The sequence below is a fragment of the Pleuronectes platessa genome, chromosome 11 (genome assembly GCF_947347685.1).
Source record: "Pleuronectes platessa chromosome 11, fPlePla1.1, whole genome shotgun sequence".
NCBI classification, from domain to species: domain Eukaryota; kingdom Metazoa; phylum Chordata; class Actinopteri; order Pleuronectiformes; family Pleuronectidae; genus Pleuronectes; species Pleuronectes platessa.
The window spans coordinates 22,917,307-22,932,959 of NC_070636.1; the positions used below are offsets into that span (position 1 = coordinate 22,917,307).

At 43.6% G+C, this 15,653-nt stretch overlaps 6 protein-coding genes across 6 annotated transcripts; 3 read left to right on the plus strand and 3 right to left on the minus strand.

Annotated features, from left to right (window-relative positions):
* Positions 1-3,485: 3,485 nt before the first annotated feature.
* LOC128451300 (histone H1-like) lies at positions 3,486-4,283 on the minus strand. The gene has a single exon (XM_053435087.1). The coding sequence runs from the start codon at positions 4,246-4,248 to the stop codon at positions 3,622-3,624; it is 627 nt and encodes a 208-aa protein (XP_053291062.1). The 5' UTR covers positions 4,249-4,283; the 3' UTR covers positions 3,486-3,621.
* A 2,957-nt stretch (positions 4,284-7,240) lies between these two features.
* Positions 7,241-8,303, plus strand: LOC128451319 (histone H4). Its single transcript, XM_053435107.1, has one exon. It carries the CDS (start codon positions 7,303-7,305, stop codon positions 7,612-7,614), a length of 312 nt encoding a protein of 103 aa, XP_053291082.1. The 5' UTR covers positions 7,241-7,302; the 3' UTR covers positions 7,615-8,303.
* A 1,648-nt stretch (positions 8,304-9,951) lies between these two features.
* On the plus strand, positions 9,952-11,647 carry LOC128451309 (histone H2B-like). Its single transcript, XM_053435097.1, has one exon. It carries the CDS (start codon positions 9,963-9,965, stop codon positions 10,335-10,337), a length of 375 nt encoding a protein of 124 aa, XP_053291072.1. The 5' UTR covers positions 9,952-9,962; the 3' UTR covers positions 10,338-11,647.
* Positions 11,648-12,064: 417 nt separating this feature from the next.
* LOC128451303 (histone H3) lies at positions 12,065-13,479 on the minus strand. The gene has a single exon (XM_053435090.1). It carries the CDS (start codon positions 13,006-13,008, stop codon positions 12,598-12,600), a length of 411 nt encoding a protein of 136 aa, XP_053291065.1. The 5' UTR covers positions 13,009-13,479; the 3' UTR covers positions 12,065-12,597.
* LOC128451306 (histone H2A-like) lies at positions 13,207-14,494 on the plus strand. Its single transcript, XM_053435094.1, has one exon. It carries the CDS (start codon positions 13,358-13,360, stop codon positions 13,742-13,744), a length of 387 nt encoding a protein of 128 aa, XP_053291069.1. The 5' UTR covers positions 13,207-13,357; the 3' UTR covers positions 13,745-14,494.
* On the minus strand, positions 13,636-15,439 carry LOC128451329 (histone H1-like). The gene has a single exon (XM_053435118.1). It carries the CDS (start codon positions 15,416-15,418, stop codon positions 14,792-14,794), a length of 627 nt encoding a protein of 208 aa, XP_053291093.1. The 5' UTR covers positions 15,419-15,439; the 3' UTR covers positions 13,636-14,791.
* Between the last annotated feature and the right edge of the window lie 214 nt (positions 15,440-15,653).

Sequence of the window (15,653 nt, forward strand, 5' to 3'; positions counted from 1 at the left end):
CAAAGAGCAAAACTCCTCATATCACCCATCAACTTAAAGTATACACAAAAGACGTTTTTAGATTGGATTCAACTTTATTGTCATTGCACAGTACAAGTGCTTATTAAAAACGAAATGCTGTTTAGCATATAACCAGAAGTGCAAAAAAGGCAGTAATAGTGCAGAGTGCAAGTGAAATTTGTAAATACATAAGATATGTACAGTGATAAATATATATGGAATAGTGCAGTATTTAGAGGTATTTTGTGATATAAGAACGATGAATACACTATGAGCAAGATACATATATATATAAATATGAATACACTATTGGATGCATAAAAGATATACACTTCAAATTGCATTACGTCTAAGGTACATGGATCCTTGGCAGGGTTTCCCCCAGAAAACTTGCTAAGCCTGGTGGTAGGGCCGCTAGAGAAGCCGACCGGCGGCCGACTGTGTTTTTGTAAAAAAAAAAAGTTAAAAGTTGACAGGAATTTTGAAATTATGACAATTGTTATTGTAAGACATTTATTAACAATACTTAACATTAATAACATTAACATTACATAATACAGTTTACAAACACAAAAAATAATAAATAAAATAAAAATAAATATTATCAATTCGTTTTCAAGTAAAATCTAAGTGAATCTAAAAAAACAAGCCATTTCTGGTCACATTTAATAGTAAAATAAATTAACATAAATAAAAAGTGCAAACATGGCCAAGGGGGAACAGGGAACTCAGGGCCTGAAGAGGTATGCTGTGTGACCTCTTCAAGTGATGCAAGTGATCCGTCTCGGCTTCTGAAAGAACTCCTCCAGAGCCTTACTGTAGTCAAGATCAGCCACAGAGGGACCATTTATTTTTATACGGAGGCAGGCAATTAGGCTTTTCCCTTGCAGCCTGTTCCTGAGGTCTTTGGGTTAAACTTTGGGTTAAATCCGCTACTTCGATGTTTCCCATCGCGGCTCGCAGCAGGCTGCTCCGACGCGCTAACATCCGACGTGCTTATATCCGACGCGCTAACATCCGACGTGCTAATATCCGACATGCTAACATTCGAAATGCTGACATCCGACGCGCTAACATACGCGCTAACTAGCTCTGGCTCTGCTTCATCATCGAGCCGCGGCTCGGTCGGCTCGCTGGCGATGCTCTCCGCTTGGCCGTGGGGGAAAGAGCGGCCTCATCGTCTCCTCCAGTGCTCCCCCGACTCCGGAAAAAGAAAGAGTCCAAGGTTTTTTGACCCTTTCTCCGTGAAAGTTGTTGCGTGGTAGAGACAGGTCGTGTTTTGGAGGTTCAGGTGATGGAAAATACACCTGACCTCTTACCTTATGGGTTCACATACTGACCATAAGATGTCGCCATTACGGTTTCAACCGTATCACCAGATGCGGTTAAAAGCGCAATGCCGTCTTTGGTATCATGTTTCTGGTGCATAACATTTTTTTTTTTTTTTTTTAATAAATAAACAAGCGACGCTTAGCCTGGCGGGGGGGGGGGGGGAAAGCCTGGCGGTCCGCCAGGCCTATAAAGCACTGGGGGAAACCCTGCTTGGCATACATCTCTCATGATGGACGGTGTGAATGCAAAAACAACAGATTATATTCCTAATGAAATAGAAACTAGTGTGGGTAGAATAAATTTAATGCATTTTTCACCCTCTTTACATTTGTCATTATGCAAATCTAGGGTGAGAAGTAAACATATCTATTTGTTACACATCTTACAAACTATTATATGATAGCAATGTAGTCATAAACAATCACTCTGGTACCTTTGCTTAATCTGTAACATGAGCTTTTAAAAGTTAGGTGCCGTGTGTCCGGTCACATGTTGGATCATAGACGTGTTTCACATGAACCAGGTTTTCATTCAAAACATTGACCAAGTCCTCTGTTGTGTTAAAGTGCCCAAGTACACATGACAGTGATCCAGCATGCACAACTTCAGGACCATTGAAGTGGAGCAGCTAAATGGAACTCAGCCATCATTATTATTATTGTATACTTCCCTCCTGTGATTCTTCTGGTGTGACAGTGATGAGGCTGTCCTGAACGACACTGCATGGAACTCTGTCACCAAGTGAATGGTTTGGATTCCTCCATTAAACGTTTTGACCAGTGAAGTTTACTCTTGTTCCCCAGAGGAGCGTGACTCTGATCAATTCAAACAGAAGCTCCACTTTTTTTCTGAGCTTTTAACCACTTCTCAGGGTCTTCTTCACTGAACTCAAAGAGCTTTGGCCTTATCAGGTGAGCTAATGTTTAATGTTGGTCATGAGATGACCCATGGGCCAGTCATTGGTCAGTCATAAAAATAATCAGGCAGCAAAGAATAGGCTCTGTGTGAATTTATTTATGCTCTAAATGGCCGTGTGTGTATATTAATGCATGTCTGGGGATATGTCGGTCTGTGTATTCATGTGAATGTCTGTTTGTTAATCTATTTGTATTAAGACACAAGACAGATCATTTTAGCAACATGATGGATTTACTTTGCTTGACCATAGATGTATTTGTTCTGGTTTTATTACCATTCTCTCCATGTGCTTGAGTGACAGATGGAATGAGTAATGTCGACAACACTTCCTTCATTTGTGGTCACACAATTTTTTTTGTTATAGTTATCTAGATACAGTCATCTAATTTTTCACCTACGTGTGTTTCTGCACAGACTTGAAGCATAAAGTGGCGGCGCTCTGCTCCACAACATCCATTCAGGGCATCAAACTGTTGAAGTGCAGCACCTTAACAAAACAAACATCACTGTCCAAGGACCTGAAACAAGATTAAAACAATTAAGTTTTTTTTTTTTATTTTACTCTGAAAAAATTAACTTAGTGTTTTAATCATAAATCTGAGAAAAGCATCACCTGGAAAAACTCTACTCCCTGCCAGTAAATTGAACCACGTGACTTTCCCTCTGTTGGTGTTGCAGTGTCTGATGACAGTTCCTCAATACTTTAGTTTAATGACAGCTACTGATCAAGTTGATGCAGCTACAGAGCTCATTTTTATGACTCAAACAATCAGCTGCAATACAACAGGAGGAGCTGAGCGACTGGAAAACAAAGCTTCTGACAGGACATGGAGGAGAGTTCGTCTGGTAATGGACGTTGTTCCGGTTCACATAATTTGCAGAGCAGCGTCATCTGTTGGCTGCCTGATGTTACTACAGTATATATTCATATATATGATGTGAAGTTGGAATTGTCATTTTCCTAAGCAGCTGTCACTTACATATTTAGCAAGGAAAGACACGAGGAAACTAGGATAACTATAACAATAAAGGCACACTATTTAAGAAGTATGGTTAATGAAGTAAAGCGGATATCGCCGAACATCATATTACATGATGTATGTGTGTCAGTAGTGTCTGCCTCTCCTTCACACAGAGTCTAAAGCTATGTTTTATATTATTTGATGTGAACTAACTTCTAAATCTTAACATTGAACGAAAAACCTTAAATATATTTCTATCAAACTTGAGTCCCTTTAGTTAAGAACTCTGTCTCTACATATGTATTGGCAGTGGTGATGATTGAGGAGGAAACAGCTCTTTTTGGAAAGACGTGTGTGGCTCTTAAAAGAGCCTTTTAACAGGATGGACATGTTTCACAGTGAGGACAGCTCACTTCTTCTTGGCTGCTGTCTTCTTCGCTTTGGGTTTGGCGACCTTCTTCGCGGGGGCTTTCTTGGCAGCAGGGGCCTTTTTCTCCACCTTCTTAGGGCTCTTCGCCACTTTCTTTGGGCTCCTCGCCACTTTCTTGGGGCTCTTGGAGGGCGTCTTGGCCGCTGCTGGTTTGGTCACCTTCTTCGGGGACTTTTTAGCGGCTGCTGGCTTCTTGGCGGCCGCCGACTTGGGCTTTTTAGCCACTGCGGGTTTCTTGGCGGCGGGCTTCTTCGCTTTGGGAGCGGCCTTCTTCACCGGCTTCTGGACCTTGGTCTCCACCTTCTTGCTCATCTTGAACGAGCCGGTGGCCCCGGCTCCCTTGGTCTGGACCAGGGTCCCGCTGACCACCAGCTTCTTGATGGTGGTGTTGACGCGGGAATTGTTCTTCTCCACATCGTAGCCTCCGGCCGCCAGAGCCTTCTTGAGGGCGGACACTGACGCGCCACTGCGCTCCTTGGACGCGGACACGGCCTTCACAATGAGATCACTGACACTGGGGCCGGCGGTCTTCGGTTTCACGACCCTCTTCTTGGCCGCTTTGACCTTGGCGGCGGCTGGAGCGGGAGCTGGAGCGGCTTCTGACATCTTTCTCTTTGCGTATAGATCAACGACGGAGTATCGGAGTGAATTACCGGACTGATGGAGAGTCCCGATCGGGAGGCGGCACTTGAACACAACATGAGAACCGTGGAGACTCAGTCGAGCCGTGGCTCCCGTGTGCAGTGTGAACGCCGAGACACTTGTGTTTTCTCTTCACTGATAAACGAGTAAAAACTCAGTGGGTGAGCGGAGCTGGGGGCTGACAGTGAGGAAGCGGGTAGCGGACTTATTTGTCTTCATATTGAAGTCATGCAGAGCTCTGATGCTCTCTGCATTTGGTCGGTGGAGCCTACAAACACGACCCGTTCACCGCGGTGAGCAGCACTGCTCAGCGGTTTTCCCCACTAGTTTCTCTCCTAAAATGAGTTCAAAAGCACCACAGCTCCACCAAAACCCGTTTCCTAGCTGCTCCACATGTTTGCTCGGAGAAACCGAGTGAAAACAAGCACCTGCTGATGATCTCTTTTTAATAAAATCAAGTAATTGTGCAGGCAGCAAACACACCGCTGATGGCCGAGGCTCCTGGTGAAGTTGAGCCAGACTTCCTATCAGAGCCGTGAACGTTTCATGCTGAGAATGCTGGAGAGTCAGTAGCGATACAGTTCATATCCATGTTCACTTCAAGCAATGATTAAATTAATATGGTGGCACATTTCTCTCATTTAATAACAAAAGTCAACAGGTTACATCATTTATTTTCCAGAAAATGCTTAAGCTGTAATTGAATTTGAGAATTTCTCTACTTGGTAAATACCAACTTTTGCTCATCATATTAACACTGGGATACATGTTTCTGTATATTATGATCATTATTATTTTTGTAAAAGGATCATTTAAACATGACAAACGTTTCTGAAAAACGATGGGTGAGAAATCTCTGTTAACCTGTCAATATGTTACCTATTGATCAATAGATCAATTCTTCTCAGATGTGTATGGCCAATAACACATTCATATTACACAATAAGGCCTTAGTGTCAACAAATACTGTGTTTATCTCAACACGTGTGCAGTATGTGAAAGTGTTTGTGTAAATTGTAGCATGTAAACATGTCATTTTAACCATTCAAACAGACTTTATTTACATATTACTTTATATAAAAACACTATAACACACAATACTCTAAATGCTAACAATGATTTAAAAAGAACACCCCCCCAGCATAACAAAAATAACAGTGTTGTTGTTGATCTCATAGTTTTTAACTCATGAATCAAAGGTACGAAAGCAAAGACACATTTGAGAGATGGTCCCTCTGCCCAAAGGTTTGTTGAGTTTGTTAAGACGCATGTATTAGTCCCAAACACAGGCACAGACATGCACAGGCACACTCATGCAGGTAGGGAAATTTAACCTCTGCTTTTAACACATCTGGTGCAGGACACACAGAGCAGTGAGCGACCATATACGGCGCCCGGGGAGCAGATGTTGAGGGAGTAAGGTGCCTTGCTTAGGGGCACTAGACAAGGGTAGGGATAATCCTCTTGGATTTTTGAACAGATTTGTTTCTTTTGTTGTTTCTCCGTGGAGTCGAGCCAGAGACGAACCAGAGACCTTTTCTGCCCAAAGTCCAAGATTCTGCCACTAGTCCACCTCCTCTGTAAGACTGAAATCTATATTATCCATGTGTGCGTGTCTGTGAAGCTGGCAATGAAAGTCAACTTTAAACAAAATGCAGTTTGTTAGACAGGGGCAGTTTGGGAAGAATATGTGGGAAATGTGTAGCCCTCACATAGTGACTTTTAGTAACCTTTGCTGCTTGGTTTTAATCTGGAAGCTGGTTAAAATGAGTGTGCGTCGCATCGCTGTTCAAACTTGCGGCTGTCTGATAAGGCCCGTTTTGGGAACTTTGAATCTGCGACATTCATTACGATGTACTTTAACTTGTTCTCATACTTAACTTTTTATATTAAAGCATACATCTCTTAGCTTCCACATGCAGCTGTCCCAGCTTCAGGAGGGCAGATAGGCAAGGCGTTGTTTTGTCTGGAGATGGCGCATGCTTACTGAAGACTCACAAGGCGGCATCTTAATAAATACTTGTTGAAATTAGACCAGACCGGCTCTTCTCATATTCGGGATAAACAAACACGTTGACAAGCTCCCCGCCGTTGTTGACTGACAGCTACGGGTGGCGGGGGATCAAAATACAATGTTAAGGATGCCCCCACAAAAACCATGACCATTTCATACAATGTCCATATCTGCAAATGAAACCAGATGAATATAGTAAAACAGAATCCAGCCGAATGTCAGGTTGTAATCAACAACACTTTCAAGCATACATGAGGTGCTTTTAAAACTGGTCAGTATCCAATGATGCCAAATGAAAGGTGAACATAGTCACAGTGTCAGCCCGGACTTCTAATACATGTTCATGTCCATAACACTGTCAAAAACAGTTCCAGACACGCATCAAGTTCTTACACTGCTTGACTCTGCACTCACACGTTTGGTTGGGGATTGTGTTTAAGATAAAAAGCTATTTAAGTAGTCAAACAATAAACAAACCATACTTGGATACATACCTGGTCACTTAGGTTACAATTTTTATTCTAATAATGTTATGGAGGGTTTTAATTGCTGAGGTCAAAAGGACTCAAAGGATAAACAATTTAAATGTGAGGATAACAGGAGGGCTAAGGGAGAAATCGTGAGCTGAGTCTTTGTGTGAGCACTGTTTTTCATTCAAGGTGGCTCAATATCCATACATTGACTAAGTACTTCCACAATCAGTCCAAATGATACTCTTATTTCTAACCAAGCCTTTTTCACAGGCACTATTCCTACTTGATGGAAACGTGCTACAGTCCTACTGCCACACAAAACTGATAAAGTGTCAGACTTTAATAGCTACCGTCCTACATCCAAACCTGTGGAGGCGCTAGCGCACCATAGACTTAATTATCAGCGGCCATGAGAATCCACAGAGGAAGAAGACGCCTGCCTCTGTCTTCTACCAGGTCCTCAGTCAGGCTATGAGTAGCTGTGGTTCCGCGGAGCAGGGCATTGACTAGATCTCATCTTACTGAAGAAAGATGTCTGGACGAGGAAAGGGAGGAAAAGGGCTCGGTAAAGGAGGCGCAAAGCGTCACCGTAAAGTTCTCCGTGATAACATCCAGGGAATTACCAAGCCCGCCATCCGCCGCCTGGCTCGCCGTGGCGGAGTGAAGCGTATCTCCGGTCTGATCTACGAGGAGACCCGCGGCGTGTTGAAGGTTTTCCTTGAGAACGTGATCCGCGATGCTGTCACCTACACCGAGCACGCCAAGAGGAAGACCGTCACCGCCATGGACGTGGTGTATGCTCTGAAGAGACAGGGCCGCACTCTGTACGGCTTCGGCGGATAAACTTACTTTCCAACAGCTCAACAACACAACGGCTCTTTTAAGAGCCACACACTTCGTCAATGAGAGCTCACATCCTCTGCTCAACAACAAGTCGTTCTCCGAGTAGATGTCTTACAATGTCAAGATTTTGAAGTTATTTCATATCAAAACATCAAATAATGCAATTATAAATCGTAGTTTCCTCTTTAATTTCTAAATTTAAGTTACACTTGAAAGCCGTTTGTTTATATTTATACTGTTATTTATATATACACGTGTGTGTGTGTATTTTTATATATATATATATATACTGTAGTAACATCAGACGGAGCTGCTCTCTAGATATGTGAACTGAAACAACGTCCACTACCAGTTGAACTCTCTTGCATGTCCTGTCAGAAGCTTTGTTTTCCAGTAGCTCAGCTTCTCCCGTTTTATTGCAGCTTCTTATCTGTTCTGAGTTTTGAAAATGACCAATGGAGCTGCACAAACTTGATCAGAACACTAAGTTTAATTTAAAAATTGTTTAAATCTTTTTTCAGGACCAGGGACAGAGCTGTGTGATTAGGTGCTGCACCTGACCAGTTTGTTGATTTGAATGGATGTTGAGGTGCAGCCGCTTTACGCTTCAAGTCTGTGTAGAAACACACGGGTGAAAAACGAGTAACCCCCTGTATCTACATAACTTTAAAATAAACAATCTGACCACAAATTGAGGAATTTACATTATTCATTCCATCTTTCACTCAAGCACGTGGAGAGTGGTAAGACAACCAGAAAAACAAATGTTGGTCAAGCTCAATAAAATCATCATGTTACTAAAATTATCTGACTACTATTTTGATTCAAATAGATTTACAAACAGACATTAACATGAATACACTCACACATCCGCACCCATACATTTATATATATATACACACAGACACACAGACACTTAGTGCATATCTAAATTCACAACGAGCAACTACATTTGCTGCCATGAAGAACACACGAGTTCTTTACGTGCACACCACAGCGTGCGTTAGACACTGACTTTCCCTCGTACTGCGGGAGTTTGGCAACGGCCTTACACTGAAGCCTTCTGGACCCTGACTGACTGACCTATGGACTCACTCACTGGTTAATGGACACACTATTGCAATACACACTAAAAATAAAACACAGCACTTGATTGGTTGTGTAACCAGATGTTACCAGAGAGAAACTTTGTATTATACCTGTGTCCACTGTTCGTCAACAAAGTCACTTACCAGATTGTTCATGGTAACGCTCCTCACATATCACTGTGTTGCTCTGAGCGAGTGAGTGGGGCCCCAGGGCCTGTGTGCGTGTGTGTGCTGTCTGGGATTGCAGTGCCTGCACTTTGAAAGACAACGTGGTATGAAACTCTATCTGAGTGATGTGGCCGACTTTTAACTGGCTGAACTCTCCCTGTACTCTATTAAACAGGTCTTGACGCTGCAGCTAAATGGACTATTCTATTCAGAGGCAGCAGGCAGGACGATTATAATAAAAATGTGCCAAATTTATCACAATCATCTTGTTCCCTTCTTTTCTTTGGGAGGGCAGTTCCCTATTGGCCAGTTACACCTGTATATGTTCCACGCAACTAGGAGCCGATACCGGTTCTGCTGATGGGTTGATGCTCTTCTATGGCACACAACAAACCTTCTTGCTCCTGCACGTTTGGCTGTTCTATCCTGGAAGAGCTAGATTATCTCTGCTACCTGATAGGACTTCAGGGACCGCCTAATGCTACAGGTAGTGACAAGGACACTAGCAGAGCATGAAACTTGAGAAGATTCAGTCAGGAAGGATGAGGAGAGAGCGAAGGTCAATGGCCAGCACATATAAAACTGTTCCCTTTGTGTTGTTGTCTTGCTTTTGCCTCTTTATTGCACTTGTTGTCACTTTCATTTGCACCAAAACCGGTGAAATTCATTCACAATCACTTGGGCTTCCTAAATGGACAGCTTGATGAACCTGAAGTCAAATTGACTAGGTGGTTTACTGTGACCATTAAGTGTTCCCTTATCATTTAGAGCTGTGTATTTATCAGGTTGCTTTGGTTCAGATTGTTTTAAATGATACTTATGTGATGCTAACATAAATAATACAAAGTTTCAGGGACATCTTGCATTTCTTAACCCCCCAAATGTTGCAGTTGAGCTCAACAGTTCCACCTCTGTCAGCAGCAGAATAAAGGACTCATGAACATGGAGACACGCCCCCGTGCTGTTACACTGGCACTCCACATTCAGCCAATGACAGAGAGGGAACGGCACATAACGATTTACATGTGATGTGTTCAAATACAGCCTGGCCACCGACGTCTGTATTCATTGGAACGAACAAATCTCGTGACAATGCCTGACATAACGAAGCCAGCGCCCAAGAAGGGCTCCAAGAAAGCGGTGGCGAAGGCCCCCGGTAAGGGCGGAAAGAAGAGGAGAAAGTCCAGGAAGGAGAGCTACGCCATCTACGTGTACAAGGTGCTGAAGCAGGTCCACCCCGACACTGGGATCTCCTCCAAGGCCATGGGCATCATGAACTCCTTCGTGAGCGACATCTTCGAGCGCATCGCCGGTGAGGCCTCTCGTCTGGCTCATTACAACAAGCGCTCCACCATCACCTCCAGGGAGATTCAGACCGCCGTCCGCCTGCTGCTGCCCGGGGAGCTGGCTAAACACGCCGTGTCTGAGGGCACCAAGGCCGTGACCAAGTACACCAGCTCCAAGTAAACAACTGTGCGGAGACATCAAACCAACGGCTCTTTTAAGAGCCACACACTTTCTCTATGGAGACAAACTGTCCTGACTTTAACGAGAGGTCCATCAATATTTAATCAGCTGCTTTTAACTAATAATGTAGCCTTGGTAAATAAAATTGAAAATAATAATCATGTTGAATACATTCTAATCACACTGCATAACTTCTACAATTGAAAATAATTGTTTTGAAATCCAGTAGCAGTTTTCTACTGCAGGACGTGTTGTCCTCTCTCAAATCAGTGATTGTAACTCATGAGGTGTTTTTTTTTCCCCCTGGTGGTGATAATTGTATTTATAAATAAGCTTATGAAATCATTGCTCCTCAGGGTCAGAGGGATAGATGTATTGTTAGAACAATGACTTCTATTTCTCAGTGCTTTCTTATCATTCATATATATATGGCGGGCTATCTTCTATGGCTAGGTGAATATAATTTTGATTGGTGGAACGCCACATCCTCTCCAGCTGCTGTGATGTCAGTTTTAAAACAGGTCTTTGATTACTAAACCATGGAGCTAATCTCCTGAACGTAATTTACGTGTTGTTACCGACACATGACTGTGACTTTAATGTCAAAGGGAAACATTCTTTAATGTCTTTTACAGTATTATCAAGCTTGACAAATATACCTTTTTTGCGTATTACTCTTTCTATGTGAATATTGAGCAACATTGAGTGAAAAACTGTGGTCAAACCAATATACATTTCTCCCTTAGCCCTCCTGTTATCCTCTAATTGAAATAATTCTAATTCTAAACAAATTATAATAGCAAATTGTAACTTAAGTGTAATTTTCAAGTGGTTTTTTTTTTTTATGATGTACTACATGATTAAAGTATTTTTGAATGATTCAAATACATGTTTACATGCTACTATTTACCCACAGCAATGTACACAACACTAAAGCCTTCATTTGTAATACGAATATGTTATTGGCTATACAAGTCTGAGAAGATGTGATCTTGATCAGTGGGTGCCGTGCATGGCTGCTCACTGCTCTCTGCGTCCTCCTGTGTACACCAGATGGGTCAGAGCAGAAAACAAATTTCCCTCCTTGCATGTCGTGTGTGTTTGCATGTGTGTGGGACAATACATGTAACTCGTACCACTTATCTTATTCATCAGTGGGTAAAATATGGACAGGTTGAAAGATATCTCACTCGTGAGACAAATCGTTTTCCAAACACATTTGTCATGTTTTAATGATTATTTTACACAAATAATGATCCAAATAATATACATAAACATGTATCCTAGTGTTAATGTAAAGAGCCAAAGTTGGTATTTACTAAATCAGACAGCAGAGAAAATGCATATTCTGCTAAATAAATGATACTTTTGTAATAAATGAGAGAACTGTGCCACAATATTAATTTGATCCTTGCTTGAAGTGAATATTGCGTAAAATGTATTATTTAAACATGGATATAAAATTGAGTCCCAACTCTAGAATGACTCTCCAGCATCCTCAGCATGACACATCCTTGGCTCTGATAGGAACCTCGGCCCTCTTGATGCTAGTGATATTTGTGTTCATAGCATTCAGTTATACTAAACCTTTTCCATCACAAGACTATATTAGTGGGGTATAAATGTCCAGTTGATTAATTCCTGTAATGCAACCGTTACGATTATGTTCAAGGCTGCAAAGATTTCACTTGTGTATTTGGGCTGCAATCCCTGGGAGACTTGTTTTGGAATGGTTTACCAAAGGCCCCGTTTTCAATAGCTTAAGCTGTTTACGCCGAGTAGATCAGTTTCTCAGACGAAGCTAAGTCATCTCATTTGAAATGAATATTTGATTTCATTGCAGCTCTGACCATGGTTCCATTTGACAGACGAAGTGAAAGTAGCAATACTAATCTATTTTAGATTAATAGCAGGCCGGGTCTTAGCTTGCATAATTTCCAATGTGTATTCTTTGCAGAGCTATTAATGTAACAAATCTTTTTCTGTAACCCTTCTTGTGAAAGTTGTCAGTTAGTGTGGTAAAACTACCAAACAATGTTGCATGTATAAACCGGTAAAAATATTTCTTGTAATAAACTGTAGTTAATTTATTTAATACTTCAATGGTATTGATATGTACCTTTAACCCTGCAGTCAATTATTTAGTGTTTTATATGTATTAACAGTCTTTAACGAGGAGGGCAGCGGAGGAGATTTGTCTTGAGTGCAGTGAAGTGGCTCTTAAAAGAGCCGTTGTTATGGTCAGTGGAGCAGCATTGGTTTAAGCTCTCTCTCCGCGGATACGGCGGGCCAGCTGGATGTCCTTGGGCATGATGGTAACCCTCTTGGCGTGGATGGCGCACAGGTTGGTGTCCTCAAAAAGGCCGACCAGGTAGGCCTCGCTTGCCTCCTGCAGAGCCATGACAGCGGAGCTCTGGAAGCGCAGGTCGGTCTTGAAATCCTGAGCGATTTCTCTCACCAGGCGCTGGAAGGGCAGCTTGCGGATCAGCAGCTCCGTAGATTTCTGGTAGCGACGGATCTCTCTCAGAGCCACGGTACCGGGCCTGTAACGGTGAGGCTTCTTCACGCCGCCGGTGGCCGGGGCGCTCTTACGCGCAGCCTTGGTGGCCAGCTGCTTCCTGGGGGCTTTGCCTCCGGTGGATTTACGAGCGGTCTGCTTGGTTCTTGCCATTTTGTTTCTTGTCTCTGATTAGGGAGAAAGAGTGAAGCGGAGTAGAGCCGCTCAGGTTTTAAACTGCTGAGCCAGCCGCGAAATGGTGACGCTGCTTCAGATTCCCGGGTCCTGATTGGTGAGAGGCTCCCCCAGAAGCTCAGCGCCGCCCAAAGGAGCAACCCACCGCCTGAGTCTTCTGTGCTTATTGGACAAAAATGTCGGCCGTCCTCCGCTGGTCTGCTGGGGGCTTCTATTCTGTTTGGTCTGGCATGAACCGTCCCGCTCGATCCGCGGATATATAAAGGAGGGCTCGAGCTGTTCACTGCAGTTTCTCTTGACGTGTCTTACGAAACAATCTACATCCATTATGTCTGGCAGAGGTAAAACCGGCGGAAAGGCCAGAGCGAAGGCAAAGACTCGCTCTTCCCGCGCTGGGCTCCAGTTCCCCGTCGGCCGTGTTCACAGGCTGCTGCGTAAAGGCAACTACGCACATCGTGTTGGTGCCGGCGCCCCCGTCTACCTGGCGGCTGTGCTGGAGTACCTCACCGCTGAGATCCTGGAGCTGGCTGGAAACGCCGCCCGCGACAACAAGAAGAGCCGTATCATCCCCCGCCACCTGCAGCTGGCCGTCCGCAACGACGAGGAGCTCAACAAACTCCTGGGCGGAGTGACCATCGCTCAAGGCGGCGTGCTGCCCAACATCCAGGCTGTTCTTCTGCCCAAGAAGACCGAGAAGGTCCCCAAGTCCAAGTAAAGCAAAGCTTCTGGAAACCACCGACACAAAGGCTCTTTTAAGAGCCACACACTCTCCTCCAAAGAGCAAAACTCCTCATATCACCCATCAACTTAAACTATACACAAAAGACGTTTTTAGATTGGATTCAACTTTTTTGTCATTGCACAGTACAAGTGCTTGTTAAAAACCAAATGCAGTTTAGCATATAACCAGAAGCGCAATAAAAGGCAGTAATAGTGCAGAGTGCATATTTAAAGTGAAGTGACATTTGTTAATACATAAGATATGTACAGTGATAAATATATATGGAATAGTGCAGTATTTAGAGGTATTTTGTGATATAAGGACGATGAATACACTATGAGCAAGATACATATATATGCATATATCTATATAAATATGAATACACTATTGGATGCATAAAAGATACAAACTTCAAATTGCAGTACATCGAAGGTACATGGATCCTTGGCATACATCTCTCATGATGGACGGTATGACTGCAAAAACAACACATACTATCTTCTTAATGAAATAGAAACTACTGTGGGTAGAATAAATTGAATGCAACATTCACCCTCTTTACATTTGTCATTATGCAAATCTAGGGTGAGAAGTAAACATATCTATTGGTTACACATCTTACAAACTATTATATGATAGTAATGTAGTCATAAACAATCACTCTGGTACCTTTGCTTAATCTGTAACATGAGCTTTTAAAAGTTAGGTGCCGTGTGTCCGGTCACATGTTGGATTAAAGACGTATTTCACATGAATCAGGTTTTCATATGTGCGTCAGTAGTAGTCTGCCTCTCCTTCACACAGAGTCTAAAGCTATGTTTATATATTATTTGATGTTAACTAACTTCTAAATCTTAACATTGAACGAAAAACCTTAAATATATTTCTATCAAACTTGAGTCCCTTTAGTTAAGAACTCTGTCTCTACATATGTATTGGCAGTGGTGATGATTGATGAGGAAACAGCTCTTTTTGGAAAGACGTGTGTGGCTCTTAAAAGAGCCTTTTACCAGGATGGACATGTTTCACAGTGAGGACAGCTCACTTCTTCTTGGCTGCTGTCTTCTTCGCTTTGGGTTTGGCGACCTTCTTCGCGGGGGCTTTCTTGGCAGCAGGGGCCTTTTTCACCACCTTCTTAGTGCTCTTCGCCACTTTCTTGGGGCTCTTCGCCACCTTCTTGGGGCTCTTGGTGGGCGTCTTGGCCGCTGCTGGTTTGGTCACCTTCTTCGGGGACTTTTTAGCGGCTGCTGGCTTCTTGGCGGCCGCCGACTTGGGCTTTTTAGCCACTGCGGGTTTCTTGGCGGCGGGCTTCTTCGCTTTGGGAGCGGCCTTCTTCACCGGCTTCTGGACCTTGGTCTCCACCTTCTTGCTCATCTTGAACGAGCCGGTGGCCCCGGCTCCCTTGGTCTGGACCAGGGTCCCGCTGATCACCAGCTTCTTGATGGTGGTGTTGACGCGGGAATTGTTCTTCTCCACATCGTAGCCTCCGGCCGCCAGAGCCTTCTTGAGGGCGGACACTGACGCGCCACTGCGCTCCTTGGACGCGGACACGGCCTTCACAATGAGATCACTGACACTTAGGCCGGCGGTCTTCGGTTTCACGACCTTCTTCTTGGCCGCTTTGACCTTGGCGGCGGCTGGAGCGGGAGCTGGAGCGGCTTCTGACATCTTTCTCTTTGCGTATAGATCAATGACAGAGTATCGGAGTGAATTACCGGACTGATGGAGAGTCCCGATCGGGAGGCGGCACTTGAACACAACATGAGAACCGTGGAGACTCAGTCGAGCCGTGGCTCCCGTGTTTAGTGTGAACGCCGAGACACTTGTGTTTTCTCTTCACTGATAAACGAGTAAAAACTCAGTGGGTGAGCGGAGCTGGGGGCTGACAGTGAGGAAGCGGGTA